General features: G+C 64.5%; 6 protein-coding genes across 6 annotated transcripts; 1 reads left to right on the top strand and 5 right to left on the bottom strand.

Annotated features, from left to right (window-relative positions):
- Positions 1 to 63: 63 nt before the first annotated feature.
- Positions 64 to 2012, bottom strand: EMIHUDRAFT_433052 (hypothetical protein). Its single transcript, XM_005759638.1, has 6 exons — positions 1824 to 2012; positions 1480 to 1691; positions 1107 to 1298; positions 1004 to 1029; positions 694 to 792; positions 64 to 412 (listed from the first exon to the last, which is right to left on the bottom strand). Exons 1-6 carry the CDS (start codon positions 1976 to 1978, stop codon positions 308 to 310), a joined length of 789 nt encoding a protein of 262 aa, XP_005759695.1. The 5' UTR covers positions 1979 to 2012; the 3' UTR covers positions 64 to 307.
- Positions 2013 to 3843: 1831 nt separating this feature from the next.
- EMIHUDRAFT_433049 (hypothetical protein) lies at positions 3844 to 5692 on the top strand. Its single transcript, XM_005759637.1, has 2 exons — positions 3844 to 5532; positions 5567 to 5692. The coding sequence occupies exon 1, from the start codon at positions 4048 to 4050 to the stop codon at positions 5350 to 5352; it is 1305 nt and encodes a 434-aa protein (XP_005759694.1). The 5' UTR covers positions 3844 to 4047; the 3' UTR covers positions 5353 to 5532; positions 5567 to 5692.
- Positions 5693 to 12595: 6903 nt separating this feature from the next.
- Positions 12596 to 13268, bottom strand: EMIHUDRAFT_461902 (hypothetical protein; the record flags this gene model as incomplete). Its single annotated transcript, XM_005759636.1, has 2 exons — positions 13112 to 13268; positions 12596 to 13015 (listed from the first exon to the last, which is right to left on the bottom strand). Coding segments are annotated over exons 1-2 (561 nt in total), but the record flags the coding sequence as incomplete, so codon positions are not given.
- Positions 13269 to 16469: 3201 nt separating this feature from the next.
- On the bottom strand, positions 16470 to 20862 carry EMIHUDRAFT_198648 (hypothetical protein; the record flags this gene model as incomplete). Its single annotated transcript, XM_005759635.1, has 8 exons — positions 16470 to 16750; positions 18217 to 18496; positions 18566 to 18652; positions 18856 to 18936; positions 19143 to 19223; positions 19366 to 19398; positions 19813 to 20033; positions 20181 to 20862. 8 exons carry the CDS (start codon positions 20860 to 20862, stop codon positions 16470 to 16472), a joined length of 1746 nt encoding a protein of 581 aa, XP_005759692.1.
- Positions 20863 to 21095: 233 nt separating this feature from the next.
- EMIHUDRAFT_448542 (hypothetical protein) lies at positions 21096 to 22743 on the bottom strand (the record flags this gene model as incomplete). The annotated part of the gene is made up of 6 exons (XM_005759634.1): positions 21096 to 21247; positions 21410 to 21541; positions 21642 to 21858; positions 22129 to 22243; positions 22319 to 22501; positions 22576 to 22743. 6 exons carry the CDS (start codon positions 22741 to 22743, stop codon positions 21178 to 21180), a joined length of 885 nt encoding a protein of 294 aa, XP_005759691.1. The 3' UTR covers positions 21096 to 21177.
- Positions 22744 to 23357: 614 nt separating this feature from the next.
- On the bottom strand, positions 23358 to 23773 carry EMIHUDRAFT_198646 (hypothetical protein; the record flags this gene model as incomplete). Its single annotated transcript, XM_005759633.1, has 2 exons — positions 23358 to 23539; positions 23683 to 23773. The coding sequence occupies 2 exons, from the start codon at positions 23771 to 23773 to the stop codon at positions 23358 to 23360; spliced, it is 273 nt and encodes a 90-aa protein (XP_005759690.1).
- Positions 23774 to 23831: the final 58 nt, after the last annotated feature.

Below are 23831 nucleotides of genomic sequence, written 5' to 3'. Positions count from 1 at the left end.
AGCAAAAAGGAGACGGGCGACAGACACACCGGGGGCACTCACGGCGGCACGAGTTTTATGTCGTTTTGAGTTTTGTTGGAATTACTAAAAATGAGTAAGCCATCAACACGAGCACTCTGATAGACCTGCAGCAAAGAGGGCGGGCTGACGTGACACGACACACGTGAGACAGGGTGAGGAAGACAGGATTCTGATTCTGAGAGGGAGCCCCTCCCTCCGGTCTCAGTTGCGACGACTTGCCGCGCCTGCGCGCGCCGGAAGTTCTTTGCCAGTTCTGCTCTGCGAGGACCACACGCCACCCTCTCGCTCACTTTGCCTCGCCGCCGCTGAACTTGCCAAAAGCCGCGCACAGCATTGTCTGGATCGCGGCGAGGACGGCGCCGATCGCGTTCGGGACGAGGAGGTACCAGTCCTGCGGCGGAAAGACAACGGGCTGAGGCGCTGAGGCGCCGCAGCTCGCGGAAGGCACGGGCTCCGGAGACAGGGTGGGTCTCAGCCGAGTGCGGTCGACGCGCGAATTCGAGAGTGCGAGAGAGGGACCGGGCAGGTGATCACACGCGACCGGCACGCATAACTCGATTGATTCGAGGCTCTCTGTACGGAGGCGCTGCCTCCCTCGTGATTGGTTGGGGGTGCCTGGGAGAAGAAGTGCTTTGATGCACAACGTGTGGTCCAGCACCTAGGCCACCCGTCCTTGATTGCGAGGGCGTACACCGACCAGAAGGCCCCGTTGAGCCCGTTGGCCGCCACGGTAGGGAAGTAGATGGAGGCGGCCGATCGGTCCTTGAGCACCTGCAAGGTACAAGTACTCTCGGGGACTCTCTCGGGCCATCTCAGGTACCTCGGTCCTTGGCACCTGCAGCCATGGCACGCATGCCTTCCTTCATTCATCAGCTCGACGGAGGCGGACAGCGATTCCGCCCACCCGCCGCCCCCTCCCCCCAAGGACGCAGACTGCCCGTCTCTCGAGTGCAGTGCCCGCTCTGCCTGGCTACTCGACCACCTTGCCGATGGACGAGAGCGGCGCGCCTGGGGACGCGTCATGGTCGTGTCATGGGGCGGGCCTCGGGACGTGCCACGTGGACGGTGGGGCGAGACGGGCGCGCCATAGTATGCCAGCAGGATCAGGTTGGAGACGATGCCGTAGAGGGAGGCCATGCCGGCGCGGGTGGGGACGAAGAAGGCGCACGCGACCGCCGTCGCCGCGTGGATGGCGGCCAGGACCAGGAAGGTGACCTCCATCTGCTTTGCGACGGGCTTGGACGCAAGCGGCAGGCAGGTGAGGACGTACCAAAAGCCTACATGCTGAATACACCGACCTCAGGGCGGGAAGACGGTTGGTGCGGAGTATTCAGAGCACCGCGTGAATACGGGCGACACAAACACGGTGAATACCGCTGAGATACGGCCGAATACAGTGGAATCCGTGTCCTCTCGAGCGCTGGTTGAATACATGTATCCGCTTCTAGGACCAGAAGCCGAGCAGCAGGCCGGGCACGTTGGCCGCCGTCACGTACGGGTCCTTGGAGAGCAGCGCGTACGACAGCCAGCCGAGGCAGTTGCCAAAGACGATTGGGGTGGGCAGCGGGTTATAGTCGCCGAGCTTTCCCTCCCTGCGCTTGGCGAGCACCTCAGGGAAGCCGGACGCGAACATGACGTTCGCCATCGTCGCGCCGAGGACCGGGGCGACGCTGAGGAGGGGAGGGGGTGCCCACGCGTGCACTCAGAATCGGACGCACGGCCACCGGGAACAGGGAGCCACCCAATTCGATGACGGACCCCTCGCCCATCGCAAGGGACGAGAGGGGCGGTGCCGTGCGGACCTTGTGGCAAAGCTCATCTCAGCTGCGCCTCCGCGCAGCCGGAACCTGGCTGAGGCGGCGAGACGGCGGTCGGCTCGCATCGCAGGCCGCGGTGGGCTGCTAATCGCCGAGCCGGATGCAAAGCTGAGGAGGACGATGGCGGCCGGCAGATTCATCGGAGAATTCAGGAACGGCTTGCGCGAGGGACGCTTTCCAACCCACGCGTTTGAAGAATTCACTGTGGCCCGATCTTCCTGCAGCTCTCTGACATCGTGGGCGCCGGCGCCGAGTAGATCTTCTTGCCGGGCGGCCCTCGGCGCTCGAGTGTCGCCAGGTGCTTGACATATGCCGGCCGCCTCTTAACCCTTTCAGGCACACATTTCGAGCGAGTGAAAACCAACTCCTGAGCACGGCGCCGCAGGCGCCTGTTGATAGGTCCCCAGGTGATAGCCCTGGATGGGCAATGCATTCGCCTACTTGGGCCTCAGATCGCCCGACCGCGTCCCGGTGCTCTGTGGTCGGATTTGTGACGCCGCCGCACCGCGCCGCGGCCGGGGGCCGCCGGAGGACGAGGATGGCCGTGACGGACCGGGACGAGCTCTGGGAGGTTCAGTGTCAGTGAGTATATTGTAGAGGCCACTCATGTGCACAATATCTTGACTGAGAGCTAAGCCCGGGGAGGCGATGCCGGGGCCGTATAGCAGCTTGATGGTGATTCGCCGGCGTAGAACTAGAAGCGGCCGCGGCGGGCTCCGGGTGAGAGAGAGATTTTTAGAAGCCAACAAGAAATGTGTCACAAGACTAAATGATTTTCGACCGACCGCAGGGAAACGCAGGGGCGCCCCCCCCCGACCGAGCTGCGAAACATCGGCCGCCGCTCGACAACCAAAATTTTCTTCGGCGCTGCGCGCCGTTGCAGTCGAGTGTATGTCTGTGTATGTTGCAGCCCAGCTATCGTGCCGCAAAATAGGTCCACGTGGTTAGAAAAAATGCCCTGGAAAGCGCCCGCCGGTGTGTGTCCAAAGTGCAAAGATGTAGCGCTACAAGTTGGGGACGCATCCGACACCCGGGCAGGTTTTCGCGCTTAGCAGCTCGCGCGTACGCCACCGCAGCCTCCACCGCCGTGTCGAACACGCCGAGGTAGACCTGCTTCCCACCCAGCCACTGCTGCGCAACAAATCGGCCGTCCTGCCGACACACGCCCCAGTAGCCGGCGCTGCTGCGGCTCGAGAGGTGCAGACGCAAGCCCGCTGCCTCCGTTCTGACCGCCATAGTGTCCGCCATAGTGTCCGCCTGCCTGGCTGTCACCGTCTTTGGCAGAGGCGTCCCTACCGGCGTGACAGTGCCGGGCGGATCGATCGCCTGTGTGGCGCCGGTAGAAGGTGAAGGCGCCGGAGGATCGAGCCGCTCAACAAGGAGCGCACACTGGTGCCGCCTCTCGTTCCAGACCAGCACGAGGCCGGTTCGGGTGGAGCCGCGATCTGCCGACATATCTTGCGCGATGATGCAACCGTTGCAGCCGTCCGTACGCGAGCACGGCATGCGGATGCGGAGCGTGTAGGCTGTCTGCTGCGCGACTAGATGCTTGACACGCACCTTTCGCAGGTGAGGCGCGGCAGGATCCTCCCTGTCTTGGGCTCGCGACAGGCGACCGCTCCGGACGAGGTCTTCCCAGGAGAGGATCTCCTTTGCTGGTGGTGCCATTCGAAGCAACAGGCGATGTGGCCGCTCGGCAGCCTGGGCGCGAGCGGGGGGGCGAGCGCGCGCCGGCGGACGGGCTCCAAGTTTGTCAAGTTCGCCTAGAAGAATTTTCGCCTCCGCAATGTATTCTTTTTTGCCGTATTTGTTATGAGAAGAAAATACGTCCTATGGCGCTATGCGCTGGTCTGTGAGAGGTTGAGGTACGATCGAGGGGTCCCGTACCATGCGGAATCGACCCTATCAAGTGCTCAAGTGCTCAAGTGCGAGCCCTGGAGGCCCTGGGGATGGGGGGATACTACCCGCGGGCCTAGAATTCACAGCCTTGTTATTGAGAAGAAAATACGTCCTATGGCGCTGTGCGCTGGTCTGTGAGAGGTTGTTCACATAAACGCACAACCCCGGGCCCCGAAATCGCACAGTGACAGTCAGACATGCAAACACGGGGTAAAGAAGAAACCAGTGCCGCGCTTTATGCCGACAAGGAGGACAAACACTCGACTCCTTGCCCTTGCATCGCGTCCTCCATTGCTCCCGCATCGAGTCCATGGTCCACGTCTCCCTCCGCTCACACGGCGCCCCGCTCACCCTCGGATTCCTCAACGGCGAGTGGCATCGTGTCGATCCGGCCGAGGGCCACCCGCCGCGGCCTCGCTTTGTCAAGCAACCGCTGAGTTCTGATGCTCCCTGGCCTGCCGGGGTCACGAGCATTTCGCTCACCTTTCATCGGGAGCAAGAGCAGTGGTGCGCCACCTCGGACGACGGCCAGCACGTCTTCCTTCGCGCGCAGAGCAGGGCCTTCCATCCCAACACGGTCGACTCGATTGCGTGGCGACTGTGCACCGCCACCGGCGAGAGCGGCAGCCCCGAGCAGCAGGTGCCGGGCTTCGGGTTCGCGGTCGAGGGTCCAAACACCGAGGCGGAGCCGTTCCAGGTCGAAGAGCTCGGCCTCGACTATTTCCTCCGCAAGGGCAAGAATCGCACCGTCGTCTGGTTCCAAGACCCCGACACCAAGGAGGTCTTCCACTCGGCGGCAAAGGGCATCGAGGGCAGCACCCACTCGGCGCGGCTGCTGCCGGGCAAGCGGTGGTGCCCCAACTGCCGCAAGAGCATCTCCGCAAACAACTTCCAGCACCAGCACCTCCGCTCCTGCGCCGGCGAGTTCAGCACGCCCTCGGGCGAGCAGGTCGCCGCAGCGTGGAAGGAGCTCCGCGAGCAAGTTGCCACGCCGACCGACTCGTGGCGCCGGTGCGTGGCGGGCGCGAATGCGGCCAACGTCGACGTGGCTGGCGCGAACTTCGCCTCCATCGGCGCGGGCGCGAACCTCGCCTCCATCGGCGCGCCGGTCGCGGATGACGCCTCCAAGAAGCGCCCGCTTGATCCCGTCCTCGTGTCGGCCGCCCTTGCGTGGGTTCGTGCGACGAGGCAGCGGTCGCAGCCGGGCAAGGCCGAGCCGCTATCGCCCAAGGAGGAGGAGGCGGCGGCGGCGCTGTGCGTGAACCGCGAGGCGCACTGCGCCGAGTACCGCCTCGCCGAGCTCGAGCGGCGCTGGTTTGGCGCGGTCGGCCGCGGCGGGATTGAGGCGAGGGTGCACGCCCTCGAGAGCGCTGTCCTGCTCTGCCACACACCCGGCCGCCTCTCGGCGAGGATCGACGCGATTGCGGCGGAGCTCGACGGCATCGCGACGCGCGTGCCGCCGCTCAAGGAGGCGCCGCCCAAGGCGATGCCCCACGACGGCGCGCACCCGGCAAACACCTATACCCACCACGCATTCGTGCCCTCGGTGCCTGCGGTGCCGCTCGCCAACATGACTGCGCCCGTCGCCATCGCCGCAGCCGTCACGGCAGACTAAAGGAAACGGCTCCGCCGGGCAACACAGCGTTATTGTCGGACCTGCCGATGGTCGACCCTCTCCCGCGCGAGCCGGTGTACAGAGAGAGATGGATGCGGGAGCAGAGAGTGCTGAGTGGCATGCGCATGTCATATAGTTGGTCGAGTTCAATACACAGCCGTGTGCACGTACCATGCGTGTGTCAGCTGACCCCCCTATTTTCGGAATTGCGCGTTTGCGGCCGCGACGACCGCGCGAAAGCCGAAACTCAAAGACAACTCAAGGGTCAAACACTCACAAGTCACATGTGAATTGTGATACCAGTTACCACACAGTAAGGTTTAACGATAATGTACGATACGTCATAAAATCCCAGCTCATGAAGGGTAGTGAGGAGTGAGCTCCACGATCGTATACCGCGTACCGTCGTGAGTCAGCTTATGCCGACGTCCCGACGGACTCAGATACGTCAGCGGAGGGTACAAAAACTCGCGCTCCTGCGGGAAGGCAGAGAGGAAGGTGAGATCGGCGCCCTCCTGCATGAAGGAGTCCACACGCAGCATGAAGAGAAGCGCGTGAGGCACGCCTCTAGCATACCGGACGGCGACGCGCATGGCCGAGTATTTGACGGGGTAGGTAGGGTAGGGTCTGGGTCGGGTTTTTCCCTCTCTCACGCCGGAATTTTCACAGCAGAAAAAGAAATTTTCCGCGCAAATCACGATGTCAACCCTCCCCAAGTCGTTGATCTGGTGCTTGTAGGGCTTGAGAGTGGCCTGCCATGTCACAGGAAGGACTGTGGTTGCCGGCTAGTACCACCAGCCATCACTTTAGTTGGTGTATATACCACCTTCACCCGTCCCGTGATTTCTTTTTTAGTTTCTCCATAAGTAAGGTAGGGCAGGCGCCGGTCAGGTTTTTGCAGAATTTCATCATGAAACCCGGCCAAGCAAAAATAAAATACACCCAAAGAACACCTTTCTCCGATGTCCACCCCACCGCGCCGCCGCTCGCGCCGCCTCGCCTCCGCCGCCACCGCCGCGCCCTCGCCAAGCACGCCGCCGCCCACCCGCCTCCTCGACCTCCCCACGGACCTCCTCCTGCGCGCCCTCTCTCGCTGCGACCCCGCCGACATCGCTCGCGTCGCAGCCGTCTCGCTGCTCTTCCACGCCTCACTCGCGCTAGAGGGCATCCGCTTGTGGGCGCAGGAGCGCGGCTACGAGCTGCCGGCGCAGCCAGAGGGCGAGAGCTGCGCCGTGCGGTGGCTGTGCTATTCGGCGCTGCTGTGCGAGTCCAACCCGCCGGCGAGGGCAGCGGCAGGCTATTGGCACAGCCTCTTCATCGACGGCGAGGGGCGGCTCTCGTCGTGCGGCTCTGCGCCGTCCTACTCTCCAGCCCTCCTCGGGCACGGCGAGGGCGTGACGCGGCTCAACACGCCGACCCGCCTCCCGTCGATGCTCGGCGGCGAGCGTGCTGTGAGCGTGTCGGCTGGAGATATGTACAGCCTGGCCCTCGCCGCCGACGGCGTCTGGAGCTGGGGCAGTGGAGGCTTTGGCAAGCTGGGCCATGGCGACCATCAGGACCAGTGGCAGCCGAAGAAGATCGAGGCCTTTGCTGGCCAGCGCGTCGTCGCTGTCTCGGCTGGAGATAGTCACAGCCTCGCCCTCACCGCCGACGGAGCCGTCTGGAGCTGGGGCCGTGGAGGCCAAGGCCGGCTAGGCCACGGCGACGAGCAGAACCAGCTGCTGCCCAAGAAGGTCGACGCCTTCGACCGGCGTGTCGTTGCTCTGTCGGCTGGAGGATACCACAGCCTCGCCATCACCGCCGACGGAGAGGTCTGGAGCTGGGGCGATGGAGGCTATGGCCAGCTGGGTCACGGCGACGAGCAGAACCAGCTGCTGCCCAAGAAGGTCGACGCCTTCGACCAGCGTGTCGTTGCTCTGTCGGCTGGAGGCCAGCACAGCCTCGCCATCACCGCCGACGGAGAGGTCTGGAGCTGGGGCTTTGGAGGCTACGGCCAGCTGGGCCACGGCGACCAGCAGAACCAGCTGCTGCCCAAGAAGATCGAGGCCTTGGCTGGCCAGTGCGTCCTCGCCGTGTCAGCTGCATACTTCCACAGCCTCGCCCTCACCGCCGACGGCGCCCTCTGGAGCTGGGGCTTTGGAGGCTCTAGCCAGCTGGGCCACGGCGACCTGGAGGAGCAGCTGCTTCCGAAGAAGATCGAGGCCTTTGCTGACCAGCGTGTCCTCGCTGCGTCGGCTGGAGTGGCGCACAGTCTCGCTCTCTCCGCCGACGGCGCGGTCTTTACCTGGGGCCAGGGCGGCCACGCCTGCCTAGGCCACGGAGAGGACCTTTCAAACCAGCTGCTGCCGAAGAAGATCGAGCCGTGGGCGCCGGGGCAGTGATGAGAAGGGAGGAAGGGTGCAAGGCTCTGAGTTTCCGAGTCGCCCACGTGCCTATCCCCCCATGTGCCTATCCGCCACCTGCGAACGTAACCCGAAGTGGCGAGAGGCGAATCCGGGACGGAAGAGGTTTATGATCTCGCCCATGCTGCGCCGCGCCTTGTATGCTCGTGCGTCGTGTCCTCGACGCGGAATGGCACGCCCGCCTCGGAGAGCGCCAGCTCGATCGCGAGTGAGCCGGACCCGCGGCTGCCGTACAGGATGTAGCTCATTGCGACAGCCACTCGAAAAAAAATTGCTTTAGAAGAAAAACGAGCAGGCATATTCTCCCCCCTCCATTCGCTCTCCCCCTTGGCGTGGCGCGCCTCTCCCCCAGCTCTCGGTATCGCGTACTGCACGAGGCTACCGTGGGCCCCGCCTGCGCGCTGGGGGTTCCCTGCCCTGTCGGGAAGCCTAGCTCTGAACCTGGGGTCGCTACCTAATGCGGGGCGAATGAGTGATGAAGTTAGTGCCTTGGTGTGCCCGTTTCCCATGATGGCTTCCCCTGGCTCTCGCGACCATGAATGAGAGCTCTCACTCCCAGGGTACTCCCGCGTATCTCGGCTCCCTTATCCCCCCCCTCTTCCCTCCCCTTTCTCTCTCCGAGATGACCCGTGCTCTACGTGCCTAGGTTCGGTCCTCGGGGGGGGGGGGATTGTCGTCGTGTCATCATTGAGTATCCTTGACCTTGTCGATGGACGCCCAACAGTTTCGATTTCCCTCCTTAGCGCCCCGGGTAGAGCGTGGCCTCCCCTGGAGCCTGCCACGCCCGTTCTGTCTAAGCCCAGGGTTCAGCTTTCCAGTTGATCCTTATCGGACTGGTGAGTTCCTTCTCGCTGTCAGTGTGACGCCCTGGCAGTCATTGGCAGCGGTGCTACACACACTACGCCATCTTTCGTTTGGGTTTTAAGGGTGTTTTTTGTTAACAATTTCTACGGGCTAGCGATGTCGCAGTACATGCGCACTAGTTTGGCAGCGATAACGTCCCCGTGGCATGCTAGGGGGGCGCATGCGCACACCAGCCCCACGCGTCTGCCTCGCAGCATCAGAGCGAGGACTCTTCCCAGCATCTCCTTGCGCTGTTCTCTCGTGACTCGCGCTGTCCCTTGATGGATACGAAGGGGAGGGGTGTAGTCTCTCGCCACCTTCCAGCGGAGGTCTCCCGTCTTCTAGAATCTCAGCAAACCCGTCGATTACGAGTCCTCTCTCTGCCTCTCCTCTCATGCCGAGAGGGTTGCCGAGGGGGGTGCCTCTCTGGATGGGTACTAGTGTGAGATCTGGATCTCGGGGTGGGAGTTGGTGCTTATTCAGCACCGTAACTAGTTGTCAGGCTGTGTTCCGCATGTCGGCGTCGGAGGAGGAGGAGGCCCCCTGGCGGGCTCGCTTGCGGCGGAGGATCTCGTTCCTCTTGCCCTCCACCTCGTCCCTCGACGCCATGTTCCTCTTGCCGCCGCGGTACACGCCGATGCAGGTGCACATGAGCTGCGTCTCGCTGCCGACGAGTCCCATCTGTGTACGCAGGGGGAGAGGGGTCGGAGTGTTTTTCTTTATTTGGGGGTGTTTTTCTTTTTGGTTGGGGCTGCCTGCTGAAGGTGGATGATGCGGTCCTTGACGGGCTTGCAGTACGAAGTCCGGGGGGTCAACTTGAGGCACTTGTCGCAAAAAAAGATGGTCATGTTCTTGTTGGTAAAGCCGACCTTCCAGTCGTATCCGTTCTTGTCAACGAAGATCGTCCCGTTGTGGTTCAGCTTGATCTGTGGGATGCCTTTGGGGTTGATGTTGAAGGCGTCCTCGAAGGCGTTCTTCTGGACCTGCATGCGGCGGTGGGTGGTGGGTTGAGGGGGTATAGCGCAGGAAAAGAAATAGGGAAAAAGAAACCTCGCTGTGGAAGCCGAAGTAGGTCTTCGTCTTGTCGAACTGGACGCCGTTGCGGTAGGCCATCGCGATGCCGTAGGTGTCACAGAGGTCGTACAACCCTTTCTGCAGGGACTCGCTCACGGACTGGTAGGTCTCGCCTCGGCCTGGGACGGAGACGCGCTCGAAGTAGATCAGCGTCCCCTCCTCCGAGGATTTGGACTGGTCCATGGCCCATTTGACGGCGGGGGCGCACCTTGACCGGATCTGCGGGAGGATCTCGACCATGAGCTTGGCGCCGTAGCCCGTCGTGATCATCTTGGGGGGCTTTGCGATGATGATGGGGTCCTGCGCGTGGGTTCGGTACTTTGTGAGTAGGGGATGGGTTCGGCTATTTGTGGGTATGATGTGATTCGGCTGTTTGTGGGTGTGGCGGATTGAAAGTCTTAGTGGGTGGAGAATATGGGCGTTCCTGTTTGATTCCGCCGCGGACGACGTGGATCTCCACGTAGTACGTCTGGGAGGAGAGCTGCAGGGCCTCGCCCCCGAACGCCTTGATCACGTTCTTGCGCAGGTTGGCGATCCCGAGCGAGCAGCCGCGCGGCACCTTGAACTCGCGCACGATCGTGTTGTGGACCTCGCCCTCGTCGACGGTCCCGAGAAGGGCGACCGGCTGGGGCGGGGCGGACAGGCGCAGGTGGATGTCATAGGGGTCGGGCTTGTTTCGGTCGATCTTGACGGGGACCGAGTCGTCCACGGCGTCGTCGACATCGGCGACCGAGAAGACGATCGTGCCGCCGTCCGGGATGTCGTTGGGGTCCCCTGTGGTAAGGGATCGTCGTCGTGACCCCGATGGTGGCGATGGAAGAGGCCATGGACTCGAACGTGAATCCGTCCTGGAGCTCGCCGAGAAGGTAGAAAGTAGAGTTCCTGCCATGCTGCAGAGTGAGTTTGTGGTCGAACTCGTCGTGGCCCGCCTCGATGAACATCGCGGAGACGATCGTGGCGACGTGCTCGGCGTTGATGCCGTTGCCGGCCTTCATCACCAGCATCTTCTCCTTGAGGGGCGCGTCGGGAACGTCGAGGTTCATGTCCTGGCACATTCAGGGTGGAAAGTATATGAGTTGCCAGGCGTGAGGCTTGCAGGAGAGCCGCGTGGCGCGGCGGTTCGGGGTTTTGGGCGGCTGGACCCGGGTTCGAATCGGGCTCGCGGAGCGTCGCGGGCGCGTGGGTGCGTGGTGCGTGTGCAGTGCAGCAAGCGAGAGAGAGAGAGAGAGAGAGCAGGGCTTCTCTCTTTTGTCTCGCCGCGGCTGTTTCCTCTTCCGCGTGCTGGTCGTCATCTCGGGGTCTGTTCGGTGAGGACAGTGGCGTGCGTCGGGGTGTAGGTGGGCTCTGGTGGAGCTGTGTACTTGGTCTGTGCACAGGCGCTTTTTGTCGTGTGCGCGGCACGCGTGCACTGCTGGCGCGCGCGCCTTGAAGGTGCCCGTCGGATAGGCGACGCCGGTCGTCTCGTCGGTGCGGGAGCGCTTTGGCGAGGTTGGCTCGCTGCGTGACATTGAGAAGGGGCCCGAAGGCAGGGAGGAGTTCTCCGCCTCGCAACAACGAGACTTGAAGAAAGAACCTGCGACAGCCACTCGACGCTGGCGGGAGGGGTACAGCGGGAAAGAAAAAATTATTTGGCCTTACTGATACTGTGAGCTCTCATATGAAGCGACACCCACACATGTACATGTGCACGTTGCACTACAGGACTGGCGACATGGACATGGACATCGACATGGGCACATGGCACTGGCCCACTGCACACCTCGAGGAGTGCGCCAGACATCGCACACCCGGAGTAAAACAAAGATCACAAAAGTCATGGACGCTCCTTAGCTCCCCCCACAGAACGGTGGGGGCACGAGACGCCCTCGTGGCCCCGAAACCGTCACAGCCCCGCCGGCTCCGGCCGCCTCGTCGGGCTAAGGGACAGCAGCGGGTGGCGGAGCCCCTTGCGGGCAGGGCTGCGCGGCTCGCCGGGCGCAGTCCGCTGTGCGAGCAAGCGCTGCCGCGCGGCGTGCAGCGTCGGCACGAGACTGGCGACGAGCAGCTCCTTGGCCGCCGCGCATCGCTGGCGGTGGGCGGGGCGGAGCGCGATGGCGTAGAGGGCGAGGGACGCGGAGATGGCCATCGCGCCCCCAAAGGAGACGTCCGACGGCGGGTAGGCGTCGGGGCTCTCGACCGCGCGCAGCAGCAAGCAGCCCACCCCGACGACGAGCGCGTTGTTCACGAGCTGCGCACAGAGGCCAGTCGGTGATTCAAGGGTACAGTCAACTGTGCTGCGGCACGCGCGGCGGCGCGACGTTGGAGGCGGGTTTTCGCGGCGGGGGGGGGGGGGGGCAGATTGCCGCGAGGCTGCGGGAAGTGGGGTGGAGCGGGTGCGGTGGCGGGCGAGCGAAGCAGGAAACGCGTCTCGGAAACGTGTCTCGTTCCGTCTCGGAGGTGTCTAAGAGGTGTCTAGGAGGTGTCTCGGAGGTGTCTCGGAGGTGTCTCGGAGGTGTCCCGGAGGTGTCTCGGAGGTGTCTCGCGCCTGCGCGCGCGCGGCCGCCCAAAAGTGGCGCCCCCGGAGGAGGACGAGCAGGAAGCGAGCCACGCCGCCGAGGAGCGAGCCGAGAAGCATCGCCCGCCGGATGGCCGTCGCACCGCCGCTCTCCCCAAACTCGGCGACGACGCCGAGCCGACCCATGGTGGAGTGGACGCGAGCGGCAACCATCAGCACGCCAACTCCGTGGACGAGCGGGAGCGACCAGGCTGGAGGCGGCCCCGGGCTGAATGCAGCGAGCGACGCGAGGCCGGGGAGCGGGAGCAGGCAGACCTTTGCAGAGGGCGGGGGGGGGGAGGGGGGTCGGGAGGGTGGCGAGGGTGGCGACGGAGGGTGGCGAGGGCAAGGCGGCACCGACGATGGCAAGCCACCGGCGCTGGTTGCGCACCCACCGGTTGCGGCAGCCGGACGCGGTGCGGCCGGAAAGGTTGGCGGCGATGGCGCGCCACTTGAGGCGCTCCACCCGCACCGCGTGGTCGATGTACCGGTCCTCCTCCTCCGTCCACATGTCGCCGCCCTTGTCGTCCGGGGTGCTCTCGCCGGAGCCCGAGCCGCTCGCCGCCAGCGCCTTGCGCTGCAGACGGTGCCAGCGATTGCGGACAGAGTCGTCGGTGCGCGGGACGGGGAGGAGCGAGGCGATGCGGGACCACTTCTGCCCGAGCCGCTCAACGCTCTCCGAGATGATCTCGTCCTCGTCGCGCGACCACGCGACCTTGCTATGGCCGCGCTTCCGCTTGTGCGCGCCCGACCCGGAGACAGACGACGCCGTCGAGTCGGTGGAAGAGGTGGAGACGTCGGAGCCGGTCCTCTGCAGGGGGGCAGCGAGGGTGCGATGAGCAGGGTCAAGGCGCGACGGTGGCACGAGGGGTGCCGGCAGGGAGGAGTGTCGGGAGAGAGAGCGCGCCTCCACTTGCGGCTGCGGCAAAGGGTGGAACAGGGTGTTCTCCTCCTTCACGCGGCTTGCGACAGTTATGAGGGCGTCGAGCGTGCTGACGTCGATGACAGCGCCGCCCAGCGAGATGTCCGGCGCGGTTTGCATTGTCATATCGGTTGGCAGAGTGCTTGCAAAAGCGCCGGGCCACAGAAATTTGCAAGCGAGATTCACCCACCTGTTCACACCGGGCGATACGCCGTAAAAAAGAAATCCTGCGGCAAAAATGAACCCAGTGTCCACAGAAATCACAACTGAGATTCCCTACGCCGTAAAAAAGTTTCTTCGAGGTTGCGCGGACGGGTTGTGTGTGTGTGTGTGTGTGTGTGTTGAAGCACAGGTCAGCCTGGGCTATTTCACCTTCTACTCAGGGGTCGATTCCGCATGGACCATATGGTACGGGACCCCTCGATCGTCTCGCGCTCCCTCACTGCACTGGTTCATTGGGGGCGGGGGTCCGCATATAACAAACACGGTACAGGTTACAGGATCGAGCTTCGAGGTGCACGCCGCGGAAACATGTCGCCTCCCCTCTCCATCATCTATCTCCCTGGGAGACGTCGGCGGCGTGGTGGCGGTGTGACCGATCGAGCCACGAGAGGAGCTTTGTTCAGCGGGATCCGGCGCCGGGGGCGCCGGTGTTTTATTTCTTTCTTTCTTTACTGGGCACGGGACTGGCGCACTGGCACTAACACATTGAAGAATTTAACGAGGGAGCACTAACAGCAGACAGGCTCGACACAGGCGCAGGCTGCTGGCGTCCTAACACAGGCAAACCTCCGGAGCCGCCTAAAGCGACTCCGTTAAGAACGAACGGCAATGCATTAGCTCCGTGCATAATGCCGCTCTCCCCGACTCCCAACCACTCCCTTTGCTGCCACTCATGAAATCGTTGGGTCGCTTCAGTTCACGAAGTCCCCCTGTGGGCCGACCCTCCGATTTTATGAGAAGAGAACATAGGGAGTGCGCCGGGGCAGAAGGTACCTATTCACAGATTCATAATTCACACATGTCGCAGGGGACGGCCGCGCTGTGACGCCGACACGGCCGTGGGACTGCACATTGCTTCTACGCGGGGTGGCACTCTCGAGAGGAAGGAAATGGCGCTTGTGCCTGACGGGGCGGCAGGCGCGACGGCGGGTGGGTCTCAGTGGGACACAGGCTGCTGGGGACGGCAATTGTCGCGATGCGAATGCGTTAATGCGTACTCTGACGTCTTCTTCGTCTTCTCCGCGCAGCACGTGGCGCGCCTCCACCAGTTGCTGGCATTCGCCATCAAGTCGCGCTCTCCGAGCCTTCACTGGAGCCTCCACACGCTCCCATGCCACCCAATCGCCGCGGATCGTTACTACAGCGACACAGACTATCCGCAATTCTTCCCGCTGAATTGCAACCCCGTCTACATTCTGTGGCGCAGGCGCAGATGGGGGTTCAATAGTAGCTGCTCCGCGCAGGCACAGGCTTCAAGGCAGGGCTGGCTGCCAACGACGCCTGCGGCGGCATGCCTGTCCGTCACTGCCTCGGAGCCGGCTTGCGCTCCCTCCTCCTCGCTGCCGCTCGCCGCAAGGGTCGCAGGGCGTGAGGCCGGGAGCCCCATTGAGTTGGCCGCAGAGCGCACGCACTGCCTGGCTGCGTTTGAGACGCTCCTCGACATGGCATCTAGGTCTGGCGCTGCCGTGTCGGTGGGTCGCAGCACGCAAACAGCTGTCGGACGTGCCGAACGATCATGATGATGATCTAGGGGTGGGGACCCTGTCCCCCCCCTCGTTTAGGGAACCTCTGCGGAATCAAAGGTGTTATTACAGCACAGTCCGGACATGCGTCCCGAGTAGCGACAAGCGAGTTTTATTTCTATCTGGGCGGCGGTCGCGGCGGGAGACCGGGCGGGAACGCCCGAAGCCGGTGACCGTCGACCCTCCCCGCCCGACACCGCAATCTGTCGGCGAGCTCGACATGGCGGGCCCCGGGTCGAACCGTGCTGCGGCATGTCTCGCCGTGCCGTGACCCGCCGGCCGCTCGCCGCGACAGTGAGGCCAGAGCACCTGCAGCGGGGCACAAACAAGGGCAGAGTGAGCGATCATAGCGAGCGTTGCTGCGTTGGGGCAGGCTGGTGTGAAAGGGTTGGCTGGCGTATGTGCAATGTGGGAAGGTTGGGCTAGTAAGTGCGAGAGGCGGGGGAGAGGCAAGGGGGGTGCGCACTTAGCCCAAAAAGTCGAAGAGCCCGCGGGAGCACTTGCATATCTTGCATCGAATCGGAACCGTGCCAAAGATGGGGAGCTCGTACTCGATGGGCAGCTTATCGTAGATGGTCTCCTTGTAGCCCTCCTCGATGCAATCGAGCGGAAACGGGTTGTCCAACTTCTCCTCCGGCCGCGCCGACAGCTTGAGGATTTTTTCGGTGGTGGCCGGGTCTACACCTAGGATCATGTCAGCAGAGCCAACGTGGCCAGAAGGCGCAAGGCGGATGGGGTGCAGGTAGCGTCTTGGAACTGCCCCACACCAATCATGCTGAGCTGCTTCTCGGTCGTCGAAGGAGAGGTAAGGCCGCTGTCCCGCTTGAGCGCCGGGGCGGGGGCAGAGGCGTGCATGGCGAGAGAGCCGGCCAGCGCGAGGCACCCTGGAGGGGTGACAGCAGAGGTTTGGTGCGGTCCCCGTGCCGGCTGAAGCGAAGGGAGTGTGATGGGCAATTGGCTGATGGATGCGGGGCATTTGCGTCCATCGTGTCGTCTCGAGGCTGCTGAGACATTGGAGATTGAAATTGCAGGGGAGACGGTGCAAGCGCGATCTGGACGAGAAGACGGAATGCACACGCGTGTGAGTCGCACGCTCGCACCGGAGACTGCAGTGAAAAGGAGCACCCGCTTGGTACCGAGCCCGCCACGAGTGGGCTCGTCCTTGATACCTTCAATCATTGGTAACCTAGAGCCAATCAGTCCGCACCGGTTGCAGCAGGGGCGGAGAAAGATATGGAGAGCGCGCGTGCACCTGGGACGTGCGACGAATTGCCGAGTCGGGGCCTATGGGATGGTGAATCGAAACGACTCCTCTGCGCTCATCGTCCGATTAATTTTTTTGCTGACTGAGTTTGCTGCGGGAAAATGATCGATCTCAAAGGAAACGGATTTCGAGATTGCTGTCCTAACTAGTGTCAGTAAAGTGCGCTCCTCTCTCAGAGCACCTCCTCGCCGCACTCGCCGCGCTCGCCGCTCGATGTTGAGTACAGCAGTTGGCTCGAGGCGCTGTGCGGCGGTTGCGCGCGTCGCGAGGAGCTCGCCGTCAGGGCACGCCTCGCGCAGCTCGATGTCTCGAATGGCGTCACACGGGTCACCCTCTAGCCGATGCCGACGAAAAGGAGGTTGAGGAAGGCCCCGAAGCGTCGCATCTTGCTCGGGATGACGTAGAGGTCCTTGACGTGGATCCTCGGGAGACGCTGAGCGTGGAGGGAGGCCCCCATCCAGTCCAGCACGCCGTTGGCTCCGTTTATGTAATCAACGCCCACGAACTTGCCGGCCAGGAACGCCTTGCAGAGGCTGTCGCTCAGGCCGTCGTGGCCGGTGAACCGGTACTTGTCGAGTGTCTCCTTCGGCTGGCCCGAGCTGTCGTCACAGAAAACTGCGGCCGCCAGCGACAGAGCGTCTCGCTGGCGGACGGGGAGAGGAACACAAAGGGACGTACGGACGTCCGTCCAGGGCACGGCTTGCAGTATTCGGCTGGGGATTTGTAGATCTCCTCCGGGTCGGCCACGGTGTTCCGCAAGTAGTAGTCGTCGATGCAAAACGAGCAGGTGGTACTGCCGTTGACCGAGCTGAGGGGATGAGGACACCGATTGCAAAGGCCCTGGCCGGCGTTGGCAGCATAACGACCAGCCTCACACGCGTCGCACGAGTCGCTGCCTCGATCCGACGAGGTGCCGGGAGGGCAAGCCTCGCACTTGGCCTGCCCCTCTTCTGCGGCGAAGGTGCCAGGCGAGCACGGCGTCGGCTCGACGCTGCCCGTGGAGCAGGCGCTGCCGGCGGGACAGGCCGTGCACTCGCTCGCGGCGGTGAGGTTGGTTGCGCGCGAGTAGCTGCCCTTCTCGCACGGCAGCGGCGCCGCCGCGCCCTCGGCGCAGTAGCTGCCCTGTTTGCACGCGAGGCAGCCTGTCGCGCCCGTGTCGTCCTGGTAGGTCCCACCAGCGCAAAGCTCGCACTTGGTGAGGCCAAACGTGACGGCGTAGCTGCCCTTGGCGCACGGCGTCTGCTGCGTCGAGCCCGTGGTGGCGAAGTAGCCCGGCGAGGCGGCTGTGCACTCGCTCGCGGCGGTCGCGCCCTGGTAGGAGCCCTCGGCGCACAGCTCGCAGACCTCGTTGCGCGTGCCGTTGGCGAAGCTGCCCTCGCCGCACGCCGTCTGCTCGGTGGCGCCCCGGGCAGCGATGTAGCCCGGATCGGCGGGCGCGCACTGCGACGCGGCCGACAGGTTCGTCTTGTCCGAGTAGGAACCGCCCTCGCAAGGCAACGGCCTCGACGCGCCCGGCTCGCAGTAGCTGCCCGCCTCGCAGTCGCGGCAGGACGTCGCGCCCGTGTCGTTCTGGTAGGATCCGGCGGAGCAGCGCTCGCACTTGGAGAGGCCATGCGTGGCGGCGAAATAGCCGGGCTCACAGGGCTCGCACGTCTCGCTGCTCTCCGCCCCTGGTGCCGCGCTCGCCGTGCCGATGGGGCACAGCTCGCACGCCGCGCTCGAGCTGGAGCCTCTGTTCGGGTTGAAGCTTCCCGCAGGGCAAGGCTGCCAGACAAGGCGAGTGGCGGCGCCCGCGTCCTCGCAGACGCCGCCCTTCGGGCAGGCTTCGCAGGCGGCACTGCGCACGTCGGGGGAGAAGGAGCCCGCGGCGCAAGGCAAGCACTCCTCTTGGCCGCTCTCTGGCTGGTATTGGCCGGGCGCGCAAAGGAAGCAGTCCGAAATGCTCGCCGCCCGCCTGTTGGGCATGTGGGTGCCGGCGGGGCACTTCTGTGGGAGGACGGATCCCTCCCGGCAGAAATGGCCGAGCCAGCAGGGGCCGCTGCAGTCGGAGGTGATGTGGTTCGACGCGTCCCCGTAGTGACCCTCCGCGCAGAGCCTGTTGCAGCCGGACAGGTCGCCGTCGATCTGGCCGACGTTCGGCATCCAAGATCCGAGCGGGCAGTCCCACGTTAGAGGCGAGGCGGCGAGGATTGTGATGTTTCCTGGCGCAGAGTTGCCGAAGAAGGTCGTGTTGCGGAGGATCGAGTCGGTGGCAGCGATGCGGGAGGTGAAGAAGAGTGCAGCGGGGGTTTGGCTCGCAATGTTGTCGACAAACTGCGAGTTGGTGAGAGCTAAGCGGTCGACGGCAGTGAGATAAAGAGCCTACAAAAGAACACAGTCTGGTCTCCCGTTTCAGTCTGTGCACCCTCTTGTGGAGGGGGCGCGCGGCACCGCACGTGAGCCACTCGTGCAACCGACAACGCTGGACCCCTCGAGCGAGACGTCGCCGCTGTTCCACACAGACATACCTCCTCCGTCCTGCGCGAGTTGGGGCGGGCAGGCATGAGCGGCGAGGGCGTCAGAGAGCGAGAGAGGGCGGGCAGGCCCAGGGCGGCCCTTTGGGGAAATCGTGCCCCCCTTGCCACCCCTTGTCCCTCTCCCTTCTTCTTTCGCTTCTGGCTGAGGCGATGGCGTGCGTGCGTGTGTGCGCGGGGGAGGCAAGCGTGTGCGGGCGTACGCACCCTGCCAGACGTGCACTCGCTGAAACTGGCGCCGTCCAGCGAGACGCCGACGCTGCTGTACACGAACATGCCTCCTCCGTCCTGCGCGAGTTGGGGCGGGCAGGCATGAGCGGCGAGGCCGTCAGAGAGCGAGAGAGGGCGGGCAGGCCCAGAGCGGCCCTTTGGGGAAATCGTGCCCCCCTTTGCAACCCCGTCGTCAATCTGTTCTTCTCGCTTCCGGCGCCGTGATGGCGTGCGAGCGTGTGTGTGCGGGGGGAGGCAAGCGTGTGCGGGCGTGGGAGACGCACCTTGACAGCCGTGCACTCGCTGAAGCTGGCGCCCTCCAGCGTGACGTCGCCGCTGCGGTACACGTTCATACCTCCTCCGGACTGCGCGAGGGCGACAGTGCAAGCGGGGCGTCAGGGGCGTGGGGCTGCTCAGGCTAGCCACAAGGCAATGGGAGAGACATGCGACTAAGAGTGGCGAGGGCTTGCGGGGCCGAGCGGTGCGTGGGAGAGAGGGGCGGCTCACCTCGCTGGCCTCGCAGCCCGTGAAGGACACGTCCTTCATCGCAATGTCGCCAGCGCCATAAGCGTACACCGCACCGCCATAACCAGCACGCCCGTCCACAAAGTGCAGCGCCTCCAGGTAGAGGCTGCAGCCGCCCGAGATGTAGAACATGTTGGAGCTCTTCTTGCCGTCGAGCGTCGCGCCCTCCCCGCTGCTCCGGACCGAGAGGTGCATGTCGCCGCTGCACTCGACGTTGCTGCTAAAGGCAAGGCGGGCGCCCGGCGGGATGAAGACGCTCGCGTTGCGGCCCTGGTCCACGGCCTTGTTGATCTCGTCCCGGATGCCTTGAGGCGTGTGGGCGACGGCCTCGCCGGGGACGAGCGGGGGCAGCGGCGGTGGCGGCAGCCGCGGCGGTGACCGCGGTGGTGACGGCGGGGAGGGCGGCGGGGAGGGCGGCGCAAACGGCACAACAAAAGACTTCCGCTCCTCATACCCGTCGGCAACGGCGAGGCCCTCTTGCCCGAGGCCCGACCAGCTAGCGCCGTCCCAGCCGTCGCCGTACGAGTCCTTCATGACGAGCTCGCACTCGACGCCGGGCGAGAGGGAGACGCCGTACTCGGTCTGGAAGTCTGGGCAGAGCCCCCACCGACACTCGTCTGAACCGGTGTAGGGCACCGACGAGAGGACGACTTCGCCGCCGCACCAGAAGTCCCAGCTCACCTCGCTAGGCCACGATCCCGGCGTCGTGGTGACGGTGTAGTATGCGAGCGGGTACGAGGGCGGAGACGGAGGCGGCAGCGGCGGCGGCACCCCCCAAAGTCCGGAGCCCTGCTCACCAAAGCCAGCCTCGCCAGAGCCAGCCTCGCCAGAGCCAGCCTCGCCCGAGCCAGCCCGAGCCACGGGGAGGAAGCAGAGCAGCAGCAGGAAGGCCACCAAGCCGCGACTCTTGCTCAGCCGGGGACGGACCGCCTTGCTGGCTCGCTGCCCCAAGGCTGCACCGGAGCGCGGCGCGCACATGCCCAACAGCCCGCCGCCGCTGGTTGCGCCGAAGCGCTGCGCCCACTTGCATAGCAGCCCGCCGCCGGCTGCGAGGATGCGGAGCAGCAGCAGCCCACTGCCGCAGGCTGCGAGGAGGAGAAGCAGCAGCGTCGGCGCAGAGGTGCTTACACAGCCGCGGTTGTACTCGCGCTCGACGCCCCACATGGTGCGGCGCGCGCCGCACGGACTGGTCGAGCCCACACTCGCGGTCAAGTCGGGCGGCGCGGAGAGCGCCGCCTCAGGCGAGTGCCGTTCGAGGTTGAAGTGCTTGACCGCGTCTGAGCCATCTATGACCGTCGCCTCAAGGATCTCGCGAGGGATGGTCGCCGCATCCGGCGGCTCGGTGACAGACTCGCGAGAAGCGTCCGCCGGTCCGACGACCGCCCGCCGCCCGCCCAATCTGGCGTGCACGCAGGAGTCGGGAGGAAGAGAGGCACATACGGTGGGAAGGGCAACGATGGTCGCGAGGATGCAGATCATCAACGAGAGGAACGGTGGAGTGAACGCGAGCAAAGACTGGGTCCAAGCAGTTTTCTTTTTGTTCGATTTTAGTTCGATCGAACATAAAAAAGAGCGACAAGCTGAAAAAAACGGATTCGGCGTACTTCGGCTCGCTGCACCAGCACCAGTAGAGCGTGGGGGTCCACGCCGGGAGGCGGCTGAGCCAGCCTTCGTTCGGCCTGGCATACACAATTGCTCACACCGATATATATTCCCGTGCCTCATCGCATCTCATCGCGCACGCCTCTACACTTACCGCCACACCCCGCTCACAAGCCCGCCCTTCCTCACACGTCACTCACGAGGACTGGTCTGCGCGTTCGCAGTCAGCTGCACGGCATCGTCCACGAGCACATCAATGTACCTGCAGCGCACACAAGCCAGGCGGCGCGTGGGTGACTGCACGTGGCCTCCTCTCCCCTCCTCCCCGCCAGCTCACCAGCCCCCTCTCGGGGCGCACGCTGCTCTCACAACCGCCCCGACCACCTCCACTCTCGGTCAATCTCGGTCGATCTCGGCGAATCACCTCGCGAGCTCCGCCCCCATCAGCTCGCGCCACTCGGCGTGCGCCGTGCCGAGCGCGGCCGCCGTGTCCGCCTCAAAGTCGCGCCTCCTCGCGAGCTCGACGCCCTTGGCGAGCGCAAAGTCGACGCCGATCCTGCGTCGGGGGCGCATCAGAGTCCCCATTCGTACGAAGGAGGACAACTGTGCCTGCCCGAGTGCCAACTGGAGTGCATCCAGCATCTAGGACGCCGGTCCCCACGCCCGCACCAACCGCAACGCCAACCGGACCCGCCGCGGCGCCCGACGCGGCGCCCGCCGCCGCCGCCCCCGCCGCGGTGGCTGCCTTGGTCACAAACGGCGCGGCGAGCTTGCCGGCGAGGGAGGAGCTCGCGACGGCGCCCCCGGCGGCCTTCGCGGTCGCCCCTGCCGCGGCCTTGCCCGCTACTCCCGCGGCCGCCCCAGCAGCGGCGCCTGCCTCGGCCAATCTCGGGTCATCTCGGGTGTGATCTCGGGCAGTCTCCAACAGCCTCCGCGGAGCGCGGTGCCCGCAGCCTTGCTCGCGACTGCGCCCGCCGCGAGGGCAGCCGCCGAAGTGAGCCTAGTGCATGAAGCGGCGGGAGTGAGGGTGCGGCGGCGGCTTCCCGCAGCCAAGCCTCGAGTCCAGTTTCGAGGCGGAGAACTAGGCGTCTGCGCTCCGGCATCTAGGCGCAGCGAGCCCCGCCGCAGATCTGTCGTGCGCACCGGAGAGCTGGCTCGCCGCCGCGCGCGCAAAGCGCCAGTCGACGGCGAGCGCCGCCCTCCCCTCTCCGCCGCCCGTGTCGAGGTGGGACGTCTGCTCGCGCAGGAGCGGCAGCGCCTAGGCCTCTGTCCATTTGCGGGACATGACTGCTTTGGTGGAATACGACATGGTGTCCCAGAGCACGTGCGCCACATGGTAGTGCTTGAAGCTGACTGATAGGGCGGCGGTCTCAAGCGGGACGATCTTCTGCGACCGAGCCCGAAACAGGCAGCTGAGAACGCCCTCAAAGCGAGGCCATGCAGTCAATTCGTCGACCTGCATGTTCTCGAACAGCTCCACTTGAATGGGATTGGCGCGAATGAATCGCCCCGTCCACTTTGTGTGAAGTCGCCAGCCCATAGATCTCTGATAAGGTCGTCGTACTGATCTTTAGAATCCATGTGGTGCACCCCTTCAGGCGTGCAGTGCAGCACTTTTGCCGCATTCGCCAACATCTCCGTAGGCGATTGGCACCTGCGCTTGCTACTCGCGCTGCCGACGGCGGACGTGAGGTGGAACTTGCAGTAGGCGAGCAGCGTAGCCAGCAAGAAAGCTGCTGAACGCTGGCTGGGAGCCATGAGCGCGCCGCACGCCGCGCGAAAACTAAGTAATTCGCCGACCCGAGTCGACGGATCCGCCCGCACTTGAAGTATATTTGTGATCGTTGAGATCGCTTTGCGCAAATATTAGTCTCGGATGGCACTTGGCACACATACTCATATACATTCATGAGAGAATTCACATACCATAAAAATCATACTCTCGAAGACAACGACGTGCTCGTGGCGTTGTGCCACGTCTCGCCGCGAGATCATTCTCCCAGCGAGAACCTCTCCCGGCTCGCCCCGACTCGCCTTCTCGCTGGATGCTTCGAACCACGCCTGATCACCATCGTTTTCCACAGCGCGACAGTGCTGGTCAGTGCTCACTGCTCAGCCTCTCAGCCTCACCCGCCGGCGCCAACGCCGCGGGCCCCACCCACGAAGCGAGAGAGGAGAGTCTCGCCCCCAACCACCACCGGAGCGCACCACGACGGGAGACGACGGCGATCGTCCGCCCTCGCTCACCCCCCGCCTCGCTCGCGCCGGAGGGCGGCAGCTTGGCGTCGTCGGCTGCCGCTGCAGTGGCGGCTGGCTGTTTGGGGCTGCCAAAACGCAACTCCTCGATGCGCACGAGCGAGCCGAGGAGCTCCTCACGGCTCCGCCGCGTGTGAGGCCGCGGTGCCACCGGCGGGCGAGCACGCCGACTCTCTGATCCCCGGCAGCCGCCGGAACAAGCGCGCGCGCACGCCGGGCTTCGGACTCTTTGCTGTGCCGCTACCCGTGAGGGCGACGGCGCGAACCGGCACCATCACCTCGACCTCGGGCTTCTTGCCTGGGGCATGCGTACCGCAGGCGGCTGAGGCTGGACTCACGGCGTGTCGGTGAGGCGTGCGCGCGGCGCGGGCGGTGGGCACGGAGGGGGTGCAAGTCTACAGGGATGCCTCTGCAAGGCCTCTGCTCGGGCAAGGCCTCTACCGGGAGGCAAGGCATCTACGGGTCTCGCGCCGCCGCTCCGCTTCTTGAGCGTCCAGCCGACGGCGCCCGCGGCGAGAAGTAAGCTCGCCATGACGAGGCAGACACCGCCTGGGGAGAGGGAGGGAGGGAGGGAGGGAGGAAGAGGGAGA

This window comes from Emiliania huxleyi (genome assembly GCF_000372725.1).
Source record: "Emiliania huxleyi CCMP1516 unplaced genomic scaffold EMIHUscaffold_8, whole genome shotgun sequence".
Classification (NCBI taxonomy): domain Eukaryota; phylum Haptophyta; order Isochrysidales; family Noelaerhabdaceae; genus Emiliania; species Emiliania huxleyi.
This window is presented reverse-complemented; position numbering and strand designations above follow the sequence as displayed.